This window comes from Ctenopharyngodon idella, chromosome 4 (genome assembly GCF_019924925.1).
Source record: "Ctenopharyngodon idella isolate HZGC_01 chromosome 4, HZGC01, whole genome shotgun sequence".
Classification (NCBI taxonomy): Eukaryota; Metazoa; Chordata; class Actinopteri; order Cypriniformes; family Xenocyprididae; genus Ctenopharyngodon; species Ctenopharyngodon idella.
Genome location: NC_067223.1, coordinates 11608542 through 11629843, shown reverse-complemented (window position 1 = coordinate 11629843; position 21302 = coordinate 11608542). Strand labels below are relative to the sequence as shown.

The window sequence follows — 21302 nt, the reverse complement described above, 5'->3', positions numbered from 1 at the left end:
TGATTGTGATGATGATGATTATTATTATTGTTGTTGTTGTTGTTATTAATCGTAATTATTCTAAAAATAGAGCTTGTTAATCACTTAGGGATAGGTATTTTAGTTTATAAAGTTTTAAATATTGATATTTTTCTTACAAAAACCCATCGCTTTGCTTCAGAAGGCCTTTATTAACCCCATGGAGCCATGTGGATTTTTTATGATGGATGGATGCACTTTTTTGGACTTTGAAATCCATTCACTACCATTATAAAGCTTGGAAGAGCCATGATATATTTTTTTTATATGACTCTGATTGTGTTCATCTGAAGAAGATAGTCATATACACCTAGGATGGCTTGAGGGTGAGTAAATCATGGGATAATTTTCATTTTTGGGTGAACTATCCCTTTAAATTATATCAATTTATTAACCTATTTTTACGTAATATGATAATTGTATATAACAAATGAATCATCTATAATCACTAAACTAATAATCACTAATACGTGCCATCTGATATAGTCTGTGTTTGGTTCGCGTTAAAGGGGTTGTTCGGAGTGTTCACTTAAAAAAAAAAAAAACTAAATTCAGTTCATATGTAACATTTCCCAGCTACTAATGTGAACTCAGTTTGTCTCCATAGAGCCAAATGCAGCCTCAGTATTTGGATCTCAACAAGGCTGCCCAGCCACCTCGATAAGCCCTGGTTCACTGGTGCGCTAACACAGATCACAGCTATGGATGACCTTTGATAAAAGGCGGTCTGTTCCACCCTTGTGTCAGTCAACTTCCTCACAACAGAGGTTGGTACACTGTCCACAGACTGACCTACTGCCGTTGTGTGTCCAAATGGACCTTTAACGTGTTCAGCTGTCATTCATACTGACGTGCGCGTGGCGCTCAACGCAGGCCCGCTGCGGGGCTGTTATGTCCTCAGCGCACGTCTTGTTTATGAAATCCGTGCCTGGAGCGACGCTTTCTATTCATGAGTGGCCTGGCCCCTCATCAGACCCCTATGTCCTAAACACACTTACATAACAGATATGGTGTCAATATTTTGCTGTCGAGAGTGGGGCCCTATCTTTGCACAGGCTGCGCAGACCACCGGCCAATCAGCTCTGTTTGTTTGTTCAGCTTAAACTGTTTGTCCTTTGTTTTTCGTGGCAGCCGACTCCTGTCTGCTTGATAAGGGTTGTGCTCTCGCTCTCTCGCTCTATCTCTGTCTTGTTGTGCATGTTTTCCATAAGCCGAGGGTTGACGTGCCCTCTGCGACAACAAGCCCGGAGATCTTCTGGTGCACAAAACTTCTTACAGTACACGTGTGGCATTCTAATCTAGAGTTGTTCAGAAAATGTTTTCAAATCTCACGTCTCCAAAAAAAACATTTTAGTTGAATTACAGGCATTCGAAGTTCACAAAAACACCCCACCCTTGTTTATCCATAAGTATTGTGTACCTAGCATTCTCAAAAATGCAGATTAATCCACCGTGTTTCCGTTCTCAAACAAATTCACTTCCTTTAGCTGGTTTTTCTCACCGAAACAATGTGTAGTCTTGTAATACGCTTGGTCACAGTTGCAGAGGCCGCATCGACTCTAAAAGCTTGGTTTAAATGCTGATCCTGGGGAATGAGGATGCGTTTGTAATGATGTGCCAAGCTGCGACTGGCTGCTAATGCTTTTCATGCTTGTTTTAGCGCTGGGAACGTTGCAATGTATTCCTCATTACCCCTGTGTTAAGTCTAAACACAGACTGCCTGGTGAAAGGGGTGAGAGAGTTGACATATGTTTCTTTCGCCTGTCTCTTTTTCTCTTCGGTGATCTCTGCTTGGCTATTAACGTAGCTGAAGAACGCCTGTGTAAACATTCACGTTTCTCCCCTCCGTTTCGTATAATAGTGACCGGTATCGCCTTTCCCCCTCGACCTCGCTATCTGAAACCAATTACGGCTGATCCATTTGGGCCGAATCGTATTTTCATAAGGATTGCAAAGCCCTCGCAATAATGTGTTTGTGTGCATGTCTTCCATGTGCGCTTCATTGTACTGAATGTGCAAGTTTGTTCTCCCCCCCCAGTCCTTAGAGATAGATATCAACATCAAATATGTTCCTGAGTGCCTTGTTATTTACGCTCCAGCCCAGGTTCTCCTTGAGCTCCTAGCTCTGAGGAATGTGATGCATTGTGCTGTTTATACAATGTGTGCATTAATGGATGGCAGCCTGCATTTCTTCTGCACAGCAACAAAACTTATAGAATGAAGAAAAGCAAAGCAAAGCAAGCAGCTTCCAGACGTCCAGCAAAACTTCAGTGGTTACTTTGCTTTGTTGAATCTGGAAAGCACCTAATATGCCTTTGTGTTGCATTCTTGTGTTTTTCTTTCTTTTTTTTTTTTTTTTACACACAAGGGCGAATATAAGTAATATAATCCAGTGTTGTCACTAATAAGGAATGTTTTTGCAGTATTACAGGACAAGGATAGACGAAAATTTCAGCTGGAAACATTAAAGGAATAGTTCAAGCAAAAAGTGAAAGTTCTGTCATCATTTACTCACCCTCAACCATTATTTCAAACCTTTGTAACTTTCTTTCATTCGTAGAACACAAAAGGAGAATTTTTCCTGGTCTGTCTTCCATGTAATGAATGTGAATGAGGACTGAGGCTCCAGAATGGGAAAGAAGTACCATTATAGTTCATATGTCTTGTGCCCTTTAATCTTTTTTTTTTAGTCTTTGTTGTTATTCAAGTTGTGGCCTGTTGGATCATTGAATTCAAGAACCAGATCAGTCTGATCCGAATTCATCATATAGACTGATTTGGTGAACATATTTAATAAATCTGATTTGGTTGTTCATGAATTGGCTGTCTGTTCTTTTCACAAAAGATGAACCATTAGGCAGTTGTGGCCTAATGGTTAGAGAGTCGACTTGTAACCCGAAGATCACGGGTTCAAGTTTCGGTACTGGCAGGAAATGTAGGTGGGGGGAGTGAATGAACAGCGCTCTCTTCCACTCTTATTACCCACAACTGAGGTGCCTTTTGAGCAAGGCATCTAACCCCCAATCACTCCCGGGCGCTGCTGTCCACTGCTCCGGGTGTGTGTTCAATACTGCTGTGTGTGTGTACTTGGATGGGTAAAATGCAGAGCACAAATTCCAAGTATGGGACACCATACTTGTCTACACGTTACGTCACTTAACAAACAAACAAATCCGATTCATTGACAAAACCAGTCTAAACAATTTATTCAAATCAGACTTATCTGGTTCTGGAACTCATTTTGCAGCTTGACATTACCAGTTCTCATTCACCTCCATTACACTGAAAAAAAGCGTCCCAAAATTTTGCATTTCACTGAAAAAAAAAATATGGGTTTGGACTGACAGAGTGAGTAAATAATGTCATGATTTTAATTTTTGAGTGAACTATCCCTTTAACTGTTCTAAACAAGTGTCCCTCTAATATGCAAAGTGGACTTGATTACACCCCACCCCCCACCCCCTTGCCAGCGTTTATGTTCGTATTGGAAAAGCCATTAAATGTCTCCATCCGTGTGCTGTGGGAAGCGCCACTCTCCTGACCTCTACCATGTATTGAATGACTTCTTTGACTTTGTCCTTTTATTCATCAGAGGACAGTGAGTCTGTATCGATCGGAGCACGGATAAACATTTCCTCCTGTTAATTGTTGTGCTAAAGCCATTAGCCGACCACTAAAGCCACACAATCACAATCACCGCTTGGATGGGCGTGAAATCTCCCGCAATTTACAATCTCATCCACGCGGCCCAACTGATAATGACTTGGCGAGGGTATTTATAACTCACTCATGCATCCGAAAGTACCATAACTAATCGATAAATGCATCGTTTAAAATGGAAAAATAAGGCACACTGAAGTGCAGAAACTTGCTTGTTGCAAACTTTCCAACTTCGGATGTTACCTGATTAGTTCAGAGAACCTAAAACCCATGAGTTTTTCCCAAAACTTATCCAGTTAAACAAGTATGCCACATTCAAAGCTCAAGACTCTGGTGGTCATCTTTGCATTTGTTGTTGTCTGTTTGGTTCGTTCAAAGACAGGACAGGACAGGGAACTGATCTGAAGTAGTCCAGCTCTTCTCCACATCCTGGTGTCCCCTGAAGTATCAGACAACGGCTGTGTGTGTGTGTGTGTGTGTGCATCAGAGGAGACAGATCGATGCTGTTAGGACCCAGCGCCACTGTGTTGTGTTTGTTTACCAGGAGCTCGGAGAGCCTGGCTCCTCACCGCACAGCCAGACAGACAGTGGCAGCTCCTCGCCCTGTCTCTTCATAATTGATCAGGGGGATGGCTGTCTTCCCAGCGGGTTAAGACGTGGCAACTTTTCCTCCTATCTCTCTTTCTCCCTCACCTCTCTCTCCTTCTCTCCCCCTGTTTGCTCAGCATCTCAATGTACTAGTTCAAACATTGTTCTCACCAGCTGGCAGAGAAGTGCCATATGCACATCCTGTCAAGGCAGCTGTTGTCATGGATACTGGCAAGCACCAGGAAATAAAGCAAGCCCTTGATTCTGCTGGAAGAAGTGTCACTCTTTATCTGAAGGGGGGTTTTTTTCTTCATCGCACCCCTCGACCTTCGCTCTCCTCTTCCCCGACAGATGAAACACCTGTGAAGTTATTGTGTTGTTTATATTGCTTTATTTATTTTGTTGCTTTCTCCTTGTGTCGGGGCACTGAGGCCGTCTGCAACTCTGTTCACAGAGCCGTTGTTCACTCCTGTCTCCGGTTCGACATACAACTCCAGGAAGTCTGGAAAGAGTTGCTTTCCTTTGAACGCATGTATCAGTATTCCTGTAGATACATGAGGAACACTGTAAGGTACATCATTTCAACCTACCTGGAATCAGTCTGACACATATAATGTAACATGTTTTTCAACAACAACAAAAAAGGATTATAAAAAGATTTTAACGTTTTCTGAAGGAAAAAATGGTTGCCCATGCAAAAGTTGCTAGAGTGTTGAGGGTGATTGCTGGGGTATTTCTAGGTTATTTGGGGATGTGGTGGTTATGCTCTGAGTGATGGTTCTTTGCTAAGGTGAGATATGGTGATGTGGGTGCTAGGACATTTTTAAGTGCTTGATAGGGTGTCCTGGGAGGTTGCTAGGCTTGCCTCGGCTCGGCTTGCCTCGGTACGACACGGCTCGTTTTACTTTCAGTTTGCTTTTCATTGCAGTTAGTACCGCTTCAAAGTGGGTGGGATTATAGACTGATCATTATAGTCGTGCCGCCTCTACTGCCGTGGATCCGCTCGTCGTCTACCAACGAGTCTGCATCTCATCTACTGACCACGATACAGCCATTTCTTTTTTCAAGTTGCGTGCGACAGTCGTTTAATGCAAGTCATTTCGTGAACAAATGATACTGGGGTGGCTGTTACTTGACTATTTAAATCTAGCGGGTTTGGGGGTCTCGTGTTTCAAATCCAATGACGCTGGTAGTGACGATTCTCTGTCTGACCGATCAGTGATCTGCAGTGTTTACACGTCACATTTAGTATCGGTATGGCTTGCTTGGAACCTCAACCGAGGTGGTATTATTTAAGCGAGCCGTACCGAACCGTACCATGCAGCGGAAAAGCATCATTAGGTAGCTGACTTGTTGCCTCGAGGCCCTATAGGCAATGACTTTGCAGGCAGCATTTGCACACAAAGGTACCTAACGAAACTGATTTCGGACTGGCTTCTGAGGCAGCGTAATGGTTTAATGATCGACAGCAAAATAGAGCAGCTTTGGTGATAACTAAGCAAATATTTAATTACTACAATTCTAATTTCTCATTAGAAATGATATCAGAAGTGGAAAATGTTGGTCAAAACATATATTTACACACAAACTGACCAGAAACCGCAACTTTCAGATGCCATCTCAACTGACACAGAATGGAAAGCACAGGATTGTGGGATATCAAAGGCAGCGAAGGATACATCTTTGCTGCCTTCAAAAATCGATCAGGTGACGGTATCTCAGGAGACAGGAAGTAAAGCTAACATTGGATTCGGTCATGCCTTGATGCCTTCCTACCTTGGAATCCATCCTACGAAGGCAGCATTTTTAAGTTTTCAGACGCAGCCAATGTATGAATAATAGGGATGCTTGCCTTAGCAACCCAGTATTCTTGTATTGTTATATGACATTGGAGAAGTAGGTATCTGGAGTGATTTGGCAGAGAAGGGCCGACGTCACCCTTGTGCTCAGGGGCCCGGCTAATGCTCAACTCCTTGTTAATTCACTCCTGAGGTAATCTGATGTTGATTTTGTCAACTTTAATTACAGCTTCTAGGAACACTTCACATCGCCTGCCTCTACTTCAAATTGATATTATGAATATGCAAATGGGCCAGTAATTTGCAGAGAAGTGGGTATTTCAGCTGAGCACACACTAGACAGGTCAATACCACTGACACTCTCTGTGTGTTTTTTTTTTTTCCCTTGCGCTCTTCAGAGGTGCTAGACAAACTGTATTTATCTTTCATCACGGCTTTGTGGATTATCATGAAAAATGTATATCTGAGAGACGCTTCATGGCTCATCAACAACAATGAATAGTGTAGTGGATGGAATGCGCTGGGTTGATGTCACCTTTCATAGTGTTTGATATTTGAGTGTGCCAGAGTTGAAGGGGAAGAAAAAGGTTGGGGAAAAAAAAAACTAATTTTTCGTCTCTCTTTCTCTTCTCTCTTCTTTGCAGGCCCTACAAGCAGCAAGGCAATTACTCCTACAGCAACCAGGCAGTGGCCTGAAATCTCCAAAGAACAACGACAAACAGCGTCCGTTGCAGGTGAGCAGTTCCTCGCTAATCTCTTAAGTCCATCCATAATACATGGCGCTCTGGAAAAGATTTCCTCTGTTCCAGCTACTCTGTTTGATTTGGCAATGTAATTCTGGAGCTGTCAGTAAAATTTCAACCTGTCAGGCCTGCCCTGCTCCAAAAGAAACCAAACAAAATACCTCACACCTGAAACCTTTCTGTTGTCTACAGCTGCATTACCTCACCACTTCTGTTGGGCAACCTTGAAATCTCTGCTGTGACAAAAGATGTTGACATATTAAAAGAATATTCAGTTTCAATACAAGCTCATTTGACAACATTTGTGGCATAATGTTGATTACCGCAAAAAAATATTTTAACTTCCCTTGTTGTCTTTAAAAAAAAGAAGAAGAAAAAAATAAAAGTTATGGTGAGGCACTTGCTATAGAAGTGAATTACACCAATTTTTTAAGGAATTTAAGGCAGAAATATGTAGCGTTTCTTTTTATAAAAGCATTTACATTACTACTTCTGTTAACACTTGCATATTATTTAAGCTGTTTAAATCATTTAAGACAAGTGAAATTGGGTGTAACTTTACACAGAAATGTGTAATCGAATTTTATGTTTAAATCATGTTAACTCCCATATTGTTCACCTCTTGTGGCAATACTATTGAAACAGTGAGCATTTTATCATTTATGGATTGGCCCCATCCACTTCATTGAACATTACTGTAACCCAGAGTTTACTTGAAAGTCAAATTAATTTTTGTGGTAATCAAGATTACGATTTCCTGGTTAACGAAGAATAAAAGGCATTTGGAAACCTTCTATTGGATAATTTACAATGCAGTAGCAACTAGCAGGTCTTCCTGTCTTCCTGTAGCATTGCATATCCTAACTAGCTGTCATTTGTACCCCTCCAAGATAATTTGCCATTATTGATTCCAGCTGTGCCGCATCGCTATTGTCAGTGATTTGGTAAAGGTCACAGCAGCATCGCGCACATCGCATCCCCTATTACCAGACCTGTTTACTTACCCGCTGACTGCCGATGTGTTATTTCTCTCACATCCCCGCAATACAAATGCGCCGCCTCGAATTATGTAAGCGCTTGACATCTGCCAGGCTCCGTATTTTTAGGTTTAAATGAAGTGCGAGAGAGAGCTTGCCCTCCTCCCTGCTAATAAGCGCTATCAGCTAGTGGTGGTTTACCTCATTAGTACCCCGTGCATTTAATTAAAGGAAGGGAAAATTGGCGCTAACCCTCATCGTTAATATTTTCACAGAGTATAACAATGGCAACACCTTTTCCAAGAGTCACACCCTTGTGTATCTAATTATACGTAAGTTAAAGATTTGGTGCCTTTCGCTTTTAATATATTCAGGCCCGTCCATGCAAATATGACTTTTGTATTTGGGAAATCAAAGTTTTTCCTTTTATTTTATTATTTTCCCCCTTCTGTGCAAAGATATTAGTTGTAAAACAAAGCCTAGGTGGATGCGCTTTCGTGTATCTATTGTAGTTTCGCAGCCGTCTGTATACTCAGAGAATGGATTCCCGGCACACAGCGTGACTGCAAATTGCTGTGCGATACTTCCAGAGGAAGCCGAGTGATATTGGATGAGGAAGGTCTGTGATAACTGGTGGCCCATGACCGAGCCCCTGACTCTAATAACACCAGAGGATGGTAAATATTGAATATTTACATTTGCTTATGCCATCCTTGCCTCATGTTAGCCATATGAATCAATATGAATCAGGGCTTGTTGAGTGCTGTCTTCCGGCTGTAGTTAATCAATGCTGTCGATCCTTTACTTTATTAACTTATTCGGTGCTGTTTTAATCGCCTGAATGTCTAGTAATTCTTTACTTCCCTAAAACAATGTTTAAAGGAATATTTTGTGTTCAATACAATCAATAGCATGTTGATTACCACAAAAAATGAATTCGACTCACCCTAACTTTTCTTTGCTAAAAAATCAAGGTTAAGGTGAGGTATGTACAATAGAAGTCAACAAGGCCGATTTTTGAAGCATTTAAAAGCAGAAATGTTAAGCATTTTTATAAATTTTATAAAAGCATGTACATTAATTCTGTTAAAACGTGTGTATTATTTGAGCTCTAAAGTTGTTTAAATCAGCATTGTTACAGTCATTTTAGAGTGGAGTTGTAACAAAGTTGAAATTGAACCTTTACACAGGTTAAAAAGCTATTTTTCACATCTTGTTCACATCTTGAACAGTACTATTTTAATGTTTACAGATTGTCCACAATGTAAATGTCTCACTGTAACCCAGAGGCTAGCTTTTTTCTAAAGAAAGAGTGATATAAGTCTTAATTATGTTTGTGGTAATTACATTATGCCACAAATACTGTCGATTGATCTTATCTTGTACTAAACATGGAATATACCTTCAAATATCTTTTCTTTTTGACCTCTATACGCTTACGGTAACTCGATTCAGATTGCGTGTTACGAGTACTTAGACATGCCAAGTAACAAGCATTTTGAAAAATGACTTATTTACATAAAAAAGTAAACGCCTGCTCGTTCCCTGACACTGATGAATCCGCCCCTTTCCCTGTCCAGGAAAAGCAGGGAAAGTGATCCATAGATCATGGCGTATAAATTATTTACCGCACGAGCATCTAAGTGCTGGAGCTCACGTTTTTAATTACTTGTATTAGTGTCTAAAGCCTGTCGGCTGACTAATTCTATCCAGCGTCTCATCTCACGCTTTTGACGCGCTCAGAAGCCGCTTTTCCACATTTGCGTAATGTGACAGGTCTATTATTACCCCGTAAGCCCAGAGGAGAAGTCAATAAACACCTATTTCTTCCCCGTAAATCCTTGTGCCTTCTCCATGCTGCTTACAAGGATTTCCCAAGGCACACAACAGTCCTCTCGCGTCGTAGCGCCTCTCCCTCCGAGTGGCAATATCTCCTGTGCGTTTTATACACTGACATTTAAAACACAAATAAAAAGCGAGAGGACGAAAGGGAAGGGGGATTACAGAAAGCTTACGCGACTGGCAATTGTGTCTCCTGCCCTACCAATCAGCCCAGCTGCCATTCTCCAACTATAAGCTACATGCCGGTTTGTTTGTTTGGCTCTGTGTGCCGCCCAGACTCGTCTCGTCCTGATGGCAGAATGGGCATTTAACAGTGTGAAAACACATGTTAGCGATACTGAATACTGACGAAACAGCAGTTAGAAGCTAACAGGAGGATGCTGAACAAACAGAGGCATGTGGGTGTGTGACATCGGGCTGTTGTGATGATATAATACAGCCATATAGGTGTCAGAAAGGTGTTTAAAGAGGTAGAGTTGACCTCTGACCTGTTAGCGGTGTGGGCTCAGAGAGTGATATCCTAGGATTAACAAGGTGAAACAACCTAACAAAGCAATTTCACCTCACTAGCATGCAACTATAGCACAAACATTCTCTGTTTCTGTCACGTCACATCTACCTCCAATATGTTGACCTTTTTTGTTCATTTTAAACCCAGCACGCTCTGCTAATGTAACTTTTTCACAACCAAGCATCCTTCCGGAGGCTTCCTCGGTCCTGCGTTTGGGAAGGAAGGCTGAGCGGCTCGTTGCTCGCACGCATTCCAAGACTAGAGAGAAGCGCGAGATAGCTCAACCCAATCACTTCCTGAGCAGTGAGCCATCCTCAGAGTGTCGCCGATTTAAAGGTCAGCGACGCACAGCTCATCTGAGCGTCAGACTCCTGCGCCATGTTCCTTAAAATTCATCTACTCAGACCGCCAACTGGAACCGTGCACAAAGCCAGTGGAATTTATAAAAGGGGACTCATATTAACATTGATTATTAACAGTGTTTGCCCAACAGTAGGGTTGTGCGTTATTCAAAAGAGAATTTGGAATGCCTTTTAAATTCCAGTTCAGTTGCTGTATTTGAATGTAATGTAAGAAAGTAGAATTCAAATAAATTGAATTCAAAGAAGTTTAGCTGACTTTGCAAAGTTTGGCAAGAAAAACTTTGAATGTTATCTTGACAAAGTCTTTTCATGAGTGGTGAAATTTGAAGGTTTATAGATCTCATAGGTAGAAATTTGTATTTGTTTTAGTGTGACTAACACACTTGCTTTGGCACTTGTGTGGCAAATTCAGTTCAAATTCCAACTCATAAACTGAAAGGAGGGCCAATTCCTCAATTCTGAGTTTTGCACAACCCTTGTCAATATTAAAAAAAAAAAAATTTGGCCGCTCCAAAAACAAAGGCACGGGGAAAAACATTTGTAGTTTTCTGACTTTTGGGAACCAGGAAAACATCCTACTTTACCCGTTACCCAAACTAGTGGGCAGCATGTGTAAATTGCAAGGGATTCGATTTGCAGGGACTCGCATTGCGATGCAAAGGAAGTTGAAGCATAACCCTTAGGCAAGAACCAGTGGGGGTGGGGGGGGGGGGGGGGGGGGGGGGGGGGGGGGGGGGGGGGGGGAATAGTGCCATGGCACAGCTTTGATGTAGAAGCAACAACTGTACCTTCTGACAGAAGATGCATGGGAGTAATAAACCAGTTCCAGCAGCCCTTACACATGCAGTCTGATTACTCTGGCCAGGGTGTTAATTGGATCCTAACTGGCAGATCTGATACGTGTAGCCCGGTGGTGGGAAGTCTTTCCAAGTGATGAACTATAATTCAGCGAGCTGCTTGAAGCTTGTGTAATTTACTGCGTGTCACTTGACGAGGAGAGCGATCCAACAGACTCCCTATTACCTGCGACATCACAAAGCTTTCAAGAGAGAGAGGAGGAGGGGGGCTGATACAGAGTGAGCCAGAGAGACAGATTTCCCTGTAAATGCCACACGATGCTCCGTTTCAGATACGATGAGAAACAAATTTGAGGAAAACAAAGGAAGACAACTTCCAGAGTCATGTAGACCTCATTCTTATCTTACAAACTCTTGAAGATCACATTTGGTTGGTTGACTTTTTTCCTTTTTTTTTTGTTTTTTTTTTGGGAAGTCTGAAATCACATTTAAAATTATATACAATTATATATTTTTAAAAATTATAATTACATAACCAATTGTAAAAATTGTGTAATAAAAAAAAAAAAGAAACATTTCACTAGTGGTCTCAGACATTTCAAAATTTTTTCTTCTAGCGGTTTTGTTGCATAAATTCAGCTCTTCAATTCCTCTCGTAATTTGATCCATCTCTTTATTGACAGCAATAAAAGTGTGGTTATCTACATGGTGATAAATCTGTGTGGATTGTTCATTGTATCCCCTCGAACAGAGGCCACATCCACTCTATCATTATTTGAAGTGCATTACACTTCCCATACTGTTTTGCTGAACTGTAAAATAAATTGATTTGGGAAAACGTTCCTATAATCTACTTAACTCCGATCTCAAGGAGCATTCGCATTGATCTTCTAATCCAAACGATCACTGCCTCAGTGTGTATGCATGTTAGCGTGTTTCAGGTTTAGATTAGTGCAACTATGTGTTTGTTTATGTTGTCAAAGGCTCTTGAATCCATGAGTGTGCGTATTTGGTCCCCAAAAAAACCTTGACTGTGTGGAGCCATTAATTATTGACTGAATTAGCAATGCTATCTTTACCAAAGTGGAAAGGTCAGGATCCTTTACGAAGTTCAGGAAAAGCCCTATTTCATGAGATTAATTAGTGGGACAGTGAGCATAAGATTTTTTTCTAACTCACTTTTTCCAACTTAAACAGGTTTTACTGCTTAATTAACATGTTGTCGCTTTCTGCTAAAGTAATTGCCATGGTACGCCCCCCATTTCTCATTTTATTTATCTGAACAGTATTTCTGGCAAGTGGTTCTGTGAAGCGGCCCCATGATTCAGCACATTCAGATCTGATCTGGAAACTTCCTTCATCGAGCCAATGAATAGTGCGTATATAGAAAATCCAGTCACTTTTCACTAGCTGTTTTAGCTAGTTTGCTCTTATATTAATTATGATTATTTAACACAGTTCTCTCATTGGAATACACCAATAGGACATTTGATGTTTTTTAGGTAATGCGGGAAGGCGCAAGTCTTGCGTTTCGTCATTCTTATGATGTGGAGTTGACCTTTCTCATGTCGAGACCCATTTCAGCATAGTGAGAGCCCTGTAATGATCTGCTCATTCTTCAGGAGGGCCACTGATGTTTTCTCATCACTGACCAATTTAAAGCTATTTGTTCTACTCTCTCTCAGGTGCTGAGCCTCGTGGATCTAAAGAGCAGGTCAATGGAGATCAGCTTTTATTTGTAGTTTTCCAATAGAAATCAAAGCTTCATGGATTGTCATTTTTGAACGTGCTTGTTGTTAAAATGAACAAGAACGAGAAAGAGAGATGTCAGTTGTCGCCTATAAGTAAATTTTCTCTCAGCACGAGTGCTTCAAGTGCAGATGATTGAAGTTGATGCTTTGATTTGTGAAGAATGCCATTATCTGTGAAGTTTTTTAGCACTCGTTGGGTTGCATCATTGCCTCTCGCAGTCATATTCTTCATCTGGCATCCTGCAAGGGAAAGACCTATTGTCTGCGACTGTTTACGGCTCGACCCTTTGGCAAACGCTCATTAATTATGCCCCGTCTTGGCGAAATCATTTCGGGGAGAAGCAATTCAGCCTCTGTTCCTTTCAATTCACCCGGCTTGTCAATCATCGCCCCCCGCAGTATCCCACGGAATGGAGGTGTTATATTCCGCCAATTATCATGTCATATACTCGAAAATGTAAATGAACGTGTGTGTAAAATTAAATTTATGGGTTGTCAGTGAAGAATAAGAACCAGGAGAGCAATTACTTATCTGCTTTCATCTTTCAAGCTCTGATATATCATGCAGAAAACGCCGGCGTTAAATGCTGGAATTAGCATTGTGCGCGACTCGGAAGTGAGTAGGCCGAAACTTCAACTTTGTCTCATCTTTTTGTTTGGAAAAGCAATGAAATGAAGATGCATATCATCTGTCGATCTGCTAAAAAGCTAATGAGAGGCTGAGGGCCATATCCTGATTTCGTTCTATTTCTCATTGCTGGCATGTTCGAGGCGAAAATGCAACTTCGGATTACACACAGTCAGCTGTGGTCGATAAATAAACTTGGTGAATTGTTCTGAAATTTACATGTTTATTGTATTCGCCACGCTGCGGTGCAGACGAGGTGACCGTTCGTTATTCAGTCCATAGCTCATTTAAATATACAAATAATGGGTGTAATGAGAACATCTCTTCTTGTATTTTCATGCTTTGGTCTTTATATTGTCATTTAGGCCGGCGCAGAACCCTGGCTGAACCTGGGGGTAATTACACATCACAAATGTGTCTTAAGGTTTAATAACATTGAAGGTGTAAGCATACATTTGCATAATTACATGCAGCTGTTTAATTTGTGACTTTGTTGCTCTGTTCCTTTGTTTTTTTTTTTCTTCCACTGCCTCCTCCTTCCACCTTTTCTCCCCAAAGAGAGACAGACTGAAAGAAAGAAAGACAGAAAGAAAGTGTTTTTTGTGTGTGCGCTTCCCTCCGTGGTTGAGTTTTGGGGCCAGTCTAATGAAGAATGGTGCTTGGATTTGTTTGAATATGAATATGAGTGGGGATGGAGTGTGACCTTCAGCTCCGCTACTCAGTTCATCAGGATTAGTCAAGCTCGGCGCTCAGGAGCGCTAATGCATAATGACTTCTAAAATGAAAAATGTGTAGTGACCATGCAAATGTCTCTGCTAATCAAAGAGGGGAACCTGAGCTGGGCCGAGCCAGGAGACTAAAACAAGGACGTGTCAAGGCCCTGAGAGCTCAGACGTACGGAAAGCAATCAAGCGGTCTTGATTAGCCGGCGAGAGGAGCAGCTCGGACTCCTCACAACGTCTAATGGAGCCTCACGTCTTTCTCTCAAGCTCAAAAACCACAACAATAGAGATGTTTACCTGTCATGACGCCGAAGGCTCGGCTGTCTTGATGATAGACAGCATCTGTCGAAGCTGCTCTGTTGGACGATGCAACACGCAGCATGCTTCATAAAGTACAAAGAATGCCCTGTAGAGTCAGTTGTAGACAGGTGCAGCGTCCAGGGGAAAAAAAGGAGGGAAAAATTGTTCTCAAAAAGCATTTATTTTTATTCTGTTCATTGTTCAGTTTTAGACACGAGTCAAATTAATGTAAATGTTGCGTGCTTCCAGAAAACCTGCTCATATTATTTCAATGCTGGGCTGCGAAAATATTTTCTTTGTTTTGTTTTTTAGCCCAAAAAGTTCTCTCGCACAGTTTGACAGCTGGTATTTTAATGATTCTTATCATTTAAAAAATGACATGAATTTTTAAAAATGACATCTCGTGGAAGACTTGTGCCTCTGGCTGCTTTCTTCCAAGCGCACAACTTGGAAACTTCAATGCGCAGCGAGAGGCAACTGGTAATTCCCCTCACCTCTGTAAAACAGAATACTTCACAGCGGCTCAGCTTCAATCAGGAGTTTCTTGCAGACTTTTCAAAGCTTCAAACCCATGGCAGCCTGAATCCATGCTACTTAGCCTAGTTGCTCCTCAACAGGCCATGTGTCCGCTTACGACCCACTGTCGGCTCTGGAGATGTGCGTCTCTCTGCTTGCCTTGTGTGTTGTAGCACTAGAAATCGCCTGAGGGAGTTGAAGGGTTCAGCTAATTAAGGTCCTCCTCTATTTAAAGCGCAGTGCTTTTCCCATTGGGAGTAGCTGACAGAAAATATATGGAGTAAGAAAGTACACATGCACTGCCAAATGATTACATATACTGCACTCGCACCATTTCCAGAGAGTTCGAGAAGAAGCTCTTGACTTTACAGTTGAAGAGTTTTTATGTGACATGGTTAATGTGACATTCTCTACGTCTCTTTCACTCAGGTGCCAGTATCTGTGGCAATGATGAGTCCACAGGTGATCACACCCCAACAGATGCAGCAGATCCTTCAACAGCAGGTCCTGTCCCCCCAACAGCTCCAAGCCCTTCTACAACAACAACAGGCAGTCATGCTTCAGCAGGTAAATACACATAAACACCCTCTCACTCACTGTCCCATACACACTCGTGTTTTGAAATGGAAGCATAGAGATCCTCTCTTGCTCTCATCTGTCCTTGACATAGTTAGATCAGAGAAACAAATATGGACAGGCATGTAATTAGTTGTTTTCAGTGGGGACGTCTTTTGGTGACAAAAGGAGCACAGAAACAAGCTAGTCAAATAGAGTTAGCTGTACGTGAACTTGAATGCTTTGAACAACACAAGCGTGGTTTCACTTGTTGTTTGGTTTCTTAATGTGTCAGAGCATAATTAGCATTGCAAGATGCATTGCATTTTTATTGTTGAAGCAATGGCTACTATAATGAGCATTAAAGTAAACTAGCATGCTCTTCTACAGTCTTCTTCTACAGGTTTTGGGTATTTTTGTGACGATCCCTGCTGGAAAAACTAGTCTTTGCTGGTTCCCCTGCTTTACCAGGCTGGTTATAGACAAGCTCAGCTAAATTAGATAAAAACCAGCTTGGCCAGGCTGGGAGTCCATCTTTAACCAGTTAAGACCAGCAAAGGAAGGGAGAAGTAGCAGGGGAAGTACAGTGCAGACATGAAATAATGAGGAAAAAAAGGGAGGATAGAACAAAAACCAACTCAAAATTGGATTGTCTGCATGAGCACCACGTTGAGTCGTAGCATGTGAGCTAACAACTAGACCACATCTCTGACAAGAGCAGATTATATCTTCAGAAGTGATTTTAAAATCTCTCAGAGAGCGCTCTTCATTAAAAACATCTCCATTAACTCAGTTAGCCTTGATTATAATTAGGTCTGTATAAACGGTGACAAGTGTACTGAAGACGTCTCCCACTGAACGAGATGGGAGAGCTCGGCTCCTGTGTTCTGACGATGAGCTCCTGAGGACAACGCTCTGAGAAGAAGAGGAGAAGTGTGCTAAATGCATTAATTCACAATGATGAATCCTCTCCTTTGAGTGCTTCACATTCATTTAGAATTTCACTGCCTGTCAAGGCATCAGAGAGGAAAAAAATATATAGGCAATAAGATTAATTGTTCCTCTAGCGGTAATGTGCAGCCGCATAAAAGTCCATATGGAGACGCATGATGAGGGGAAGTGCTGGTCTCTTTGTCTCGACCAGAGACATTATTTATGATGTGACATGCAGAAGCACATCCAGGCATGTTGTGCAGCCTCAGGAGCCTGGAGTTGGCTACGAATCTGTTTGTTCTGTTGTAGCTCTGCTTTGAGGTATGGCCACACTTATGTGGGAAAAGGGAAATAAGTAATAGATACATTTTCAAGCCATATACAACAGCTGCTTTGTTTTGTCACAGACGTAGCCTTGCGGTTAGCGCATTTTCTCTAGAAGCGTTTACACAAACTGTATAGCGGTTAGTGCAAGCACTCTTATGACAAACTTTACGGAAAAAGGGACATAAATTGATAGATAGATCGATTTTCAAGCCATATACAACAACTTTTTCTAGTCACAACTTTAGCCTAGGGTTTGGCGCATTTGCTATACAAGCATTTACATTAACCGCATTTGTTCCAAGCAGTTAGCACAAGCATTCTCACGATGACCTTCTTGAGGAAAAGGAAATAAGTAGAAAAAGTAATATAAAAATATTTTTAACCCATATACCGCAACTGGGTTTTGTCATAAATGTAGCCTAGTGGTTAGCGCATTTGCTCTAAGCATATGTACTTTTGTACGGTTTGTTTCCTTCCACACATTGTAATGTTCTACAGTATGTCTTTCCACAGCAACACCTGCAGGAGTTTTATAAGAAACAACAGGAACAACTCCATCTACAGCTTTTGCAGCAACAGCACCCAGGAAAACAAGCGAAAGAGGTACAAATCATACATCAATACACACATGCATGATGCAAAGTAAAGGTTTCCTCCACGTTCGCCAACTACGAGTGACTTGTAAATCAGTCTGTGCTGTCATTGCAAGAGGGAACGCTCTTTTACCACAGAGGAAACTTCTTCTGAATGCTACCAAATGAAGCACTAAAATTAGGCAGACAACGTTGTCAGGTGTCTCAACTCTGTCCTTGACGGCAATTCAGAGTTACGCTGACGCTAAAATGCCCGTTTTAGCGTACCGCACAGGGTCTGTTCGTTAATGAACCACCGCGGCGGGTTTGGGCCGACGAGCAGAAAAGTTCGACCGCAGCGAGCTCATAAATCAAACTGACAGTCAGACTGCGGATCCGTCTGACAGACAGACAGAAGGAGACTGAGAGAGAAGGTTGCTGACACGCACGCATCAAAAAGCGAGGCGCGTCGGAGAGGGGGGCGGCAATCCAAACAAAACGTGTGGAAGCAGTTAAATTGATCAGCTAGGTATCGTGGATGGGAAACATCCCCCGCCCCCAGCAGTCTCTTCAACTAGCACCTTCTACCATTGTCTCTCTTCAAGCAAGCCATTATGCAGGGCCTACAGAAAGCAGGACTGACCTCCCGGAGGCTTTGTTTCTGTTTGGATTTGCGAATAGATTTTTTTCAGGCCCCAGCCATCAAATATGGAATAGAAATTGCTCCCTTATTTCTCACGAGACGGCGGGGCCAATCCGCATGGCTCACTCCATTATGCAGTCTGTTTTCCAGTGAGCGCATCACAAGTTTTGCCTCTCTTTCTCTCGCTCTCTCATCCCTAAACTAAGAGAGTGAGGTCTTCCTCACCGTTCTTGACTGAAGGTCTTCCTCTGGAGTCTGCTCAGTCCTACCGCTAGTGTAATTCCAAGCAAAAATTGGAAGTTTAACTTTCCTCCTGTAATGGGGGTCTTTGCTTTCTTGTCACTGAGTAGGTCGTAATGTATTCTGACAGGAGAAGAGGAAAGGGAAAGGGGATGGGAGAGAGAGAGAGAGAGCTCAAGCTAACAGGGTCTCAGCAGAAACTAGCTCTCAGTTTGCTAATGGACCTCTGGAGACTTTGTCCACAGAAGCAAACTTCAGTCATTTTTAAGCCAGACCTCCTAAAAAACAGCTAATAAATTGAGTCTGTACGACATGGAAATGCAACTACTACACCACTTTACATTTGCGAACAGCCAAGACTAAAGAACGGTGTGTTGTCGTTCCATCACATACAAAATTACACCAACGTTGAGCCTCATACATGAATGAATTTGCATATATGACAATTTACGTAAAAATGGTATTACGACACACATTTAACACACACATTTGTTTTGCTATTGTATAATGAATGAGGCCAAAATGGTGTTTGCTATTAGCGATTGGGTTTTGTGAATATTTTATATAATTTCACTCAGTTTAATATACATATAACAATATTATAAATCTTTTTTATGAGTTTATTTCTGTCCATATTATGTGTCAGTTTACGTGAAAATAGTTTTACGAACCATTTACGTGGAAATTGGTATGGTTGGTGTTTCATGAATGAGATCCAATGTACAAAAATGTTGTTTGCTGTAAATACTGTGATTTTCGGTTTAATTTCACTTAGTTAAATTTTTTGTTTTAAGTTTTACTTAACATGTAATGTGATTATCAAGTTGGGACAATTTATGTCTTCACGGACATTTTACGCAAAAAAAAGATGTTTCATGAATTTTACATAGATGTTTTGTTCACTGTGAATGATGTGATTTTAGTTTTGCTAATCCTGTTTATGTGATTTTAAAGGTTTATTTTTGTCCATGGAAAGATTTCAAGTGTAGTTGCTGTGCTTTGATCACTGAAGAGCTGCATTGTTTTTCTGTGGTTTGCATCCACCGCTGCTGCTGTTGTTGTTTTTGTTGTTGTCTTTGCCAGCTTATGCAAGAGGCTCGACTGGCGGTAAACAGGGCTTGGAGGGGATGGGGGGGGTGCTGTAAATCTCTCTCAGCTTCCCTCCCTCCGTCACCCCCTCCCTGTGGCCCCATAAGCTGTAATAGACCATTAGAAATGCAAGACAATTAACTGTCAATGGCGGAAGGAGGTGGATCTACCCCCCACCCACATCTCACATACAGTTCTTAGCACACGCAAGCAGGCTAGGCAAAGAGAACGAGACGGCAAGGTTTCACTTGGGCCACATGTATAACCGAAAGCACTTTCCTGTCCATGTGTGTGATTAGTGTTTTGCATGTGTATGCTCACTCGCTCTCTCTCTCTCTTTCTCTCACTATAGCAACAACAGCAGCAGCAGCAGTTGGCGGCACAGCAGCTGGTCTTTCAGCAGCAGCTCTTGCAAATGCAGCAACTGCAGCAGCAGCAGCACCTGCTCAACATGCAGAGGCAGGGCCTCCTCTCTCTGCCCCCTGGCCCAGGACAGCCCACCCTCCCCGGACAGACTCTGCCGCCAGGTAATGTCCTCACGTGACCATCTGAGAGTTTGCATGTTTGGCTGCGTCCTTTTTTAAACTCCTCCTTTTTTCTGCTGCATTTTCTCTGCCATTTCAGTTTTTTTTTCTAGTTCTCTATCTCTCTTGCCTGTGTCTGTGTTCTTGTTGTTTTCCTCTCTCCCCCTCACTCTCTCTCTTTCTCTCTCTCACTCTCTCTCACCCTCCCCTCCTTGCCTGTTGTTGTTGTTTACGGACTCGCAGTGCGAGCTCAGAGCTGTGAGGAAGACGAGCTGTTGCCATTTGCTTTTTTCCTGGAACAAACACCTGGTGCTATACTGTGTTTATCGAAATGGCGCTGGATGACAATAGTTTGAAAATGGCTCTTAATTGGAGTATAGTCGGGGCGACACAGAGCGGAATAGTCATTTTATCATCCGAGGGATTATATGATGATTTGATTCTGCACACAGAGGCTCGTTTATGAATGCATAATCATGTGCAGATGAGTTCCTGGTTGCTTTGTACTTTTGGATACCACGGAAACAAAGCGAGGGATGAGCGTCCAGGTCGATCTCGCGCCGGTTTACCTCCAGATGCTTAAGTTTGATGCTCAGGTTTCGCAGCAGAGCAGAACAGGTTTACCTACCTTGTTAGAAAAGGGCAGACGGGAGCTCATAATGAGAGTTTTGTGAATTATTCTTTCTCTAAAGGTGTTTGTGATTCTTTTGCAGCTGGTCTGAGCCCCGCCGAACTCCAGCAACTTTGGAAAGACGTCACCACTAGCCACGCCATGGAGGACAATGGGCTAAAACACAGCGGCTTGGACCTGAGCACCACCAACAACTCGTCCACTAACTCCACCAGCAACCCCAAAGCATCTCCGCCCATCACCCATCACGGCATCTCCAACGGCCAGTCCCCAGCCCTCAACAACCGGAGAGAGAGGTACCCTAACATGCACACCATGCATGCTAAAGCGAATTAGAAAGCCGCTGGTTTATTCTTCCACTTACCTGATCACCATTGGGCCCTTGGGATCCAGCTGGATTGGCCATGTAAAGTCACTTTGGATAAAAGCGTCTTCTCTGTTTCACTTGATACAAACTCTAAATCCCTTTTCAGACATATGTGATCACAAACCCCCTGATAAAGGGTCTTGTGTACACATGAACGCAAAGGCGCATTAACAAACACAAACCAAACAGCCATTTAATCCACTTTTT

The 21302-nt window shown here is 42.2% G+C and overlaps 1 protein-coding gene across 10 annotated transcripts in view; it reads left to right on the top strand.

The window, feature by feature from the left end:
- The window catches only part of foxp2 (forkhead box P2), a 108119-nt gene that overhangs the window by 59997 nt on the left and 26820 nt on the right, over nt 1-21302 (top strand). For 7 of the 10 annotated variants that reach the window (XM_051891313.1, XM_051891321.1, XM_051891315.1 and 4 more), the window contains 5 exons: nt 6710-6799; nt 15644-15781; nt 17528-17632; nt 19926-20100; nt 20811-21024. In XM_051891313.1, coding sequence (XP_051747273.1) covers nt 6710-6799; nt 15644-15781; nt 17528-17632; nt 19926-20100; nt 20811-21024 — 722 coding nt within the window. The remainder of the gene's footprint in view (nt 1-6709; nt 6800-15643; nt 15782-17527; nt 17633-19925; nt 20101-20810; nt 21025-21302) is intronic. The other 3 variants (XM_051891317.1, XM_051891320.1, XM_051891316.1) reach the window with 1 other exon arrangement.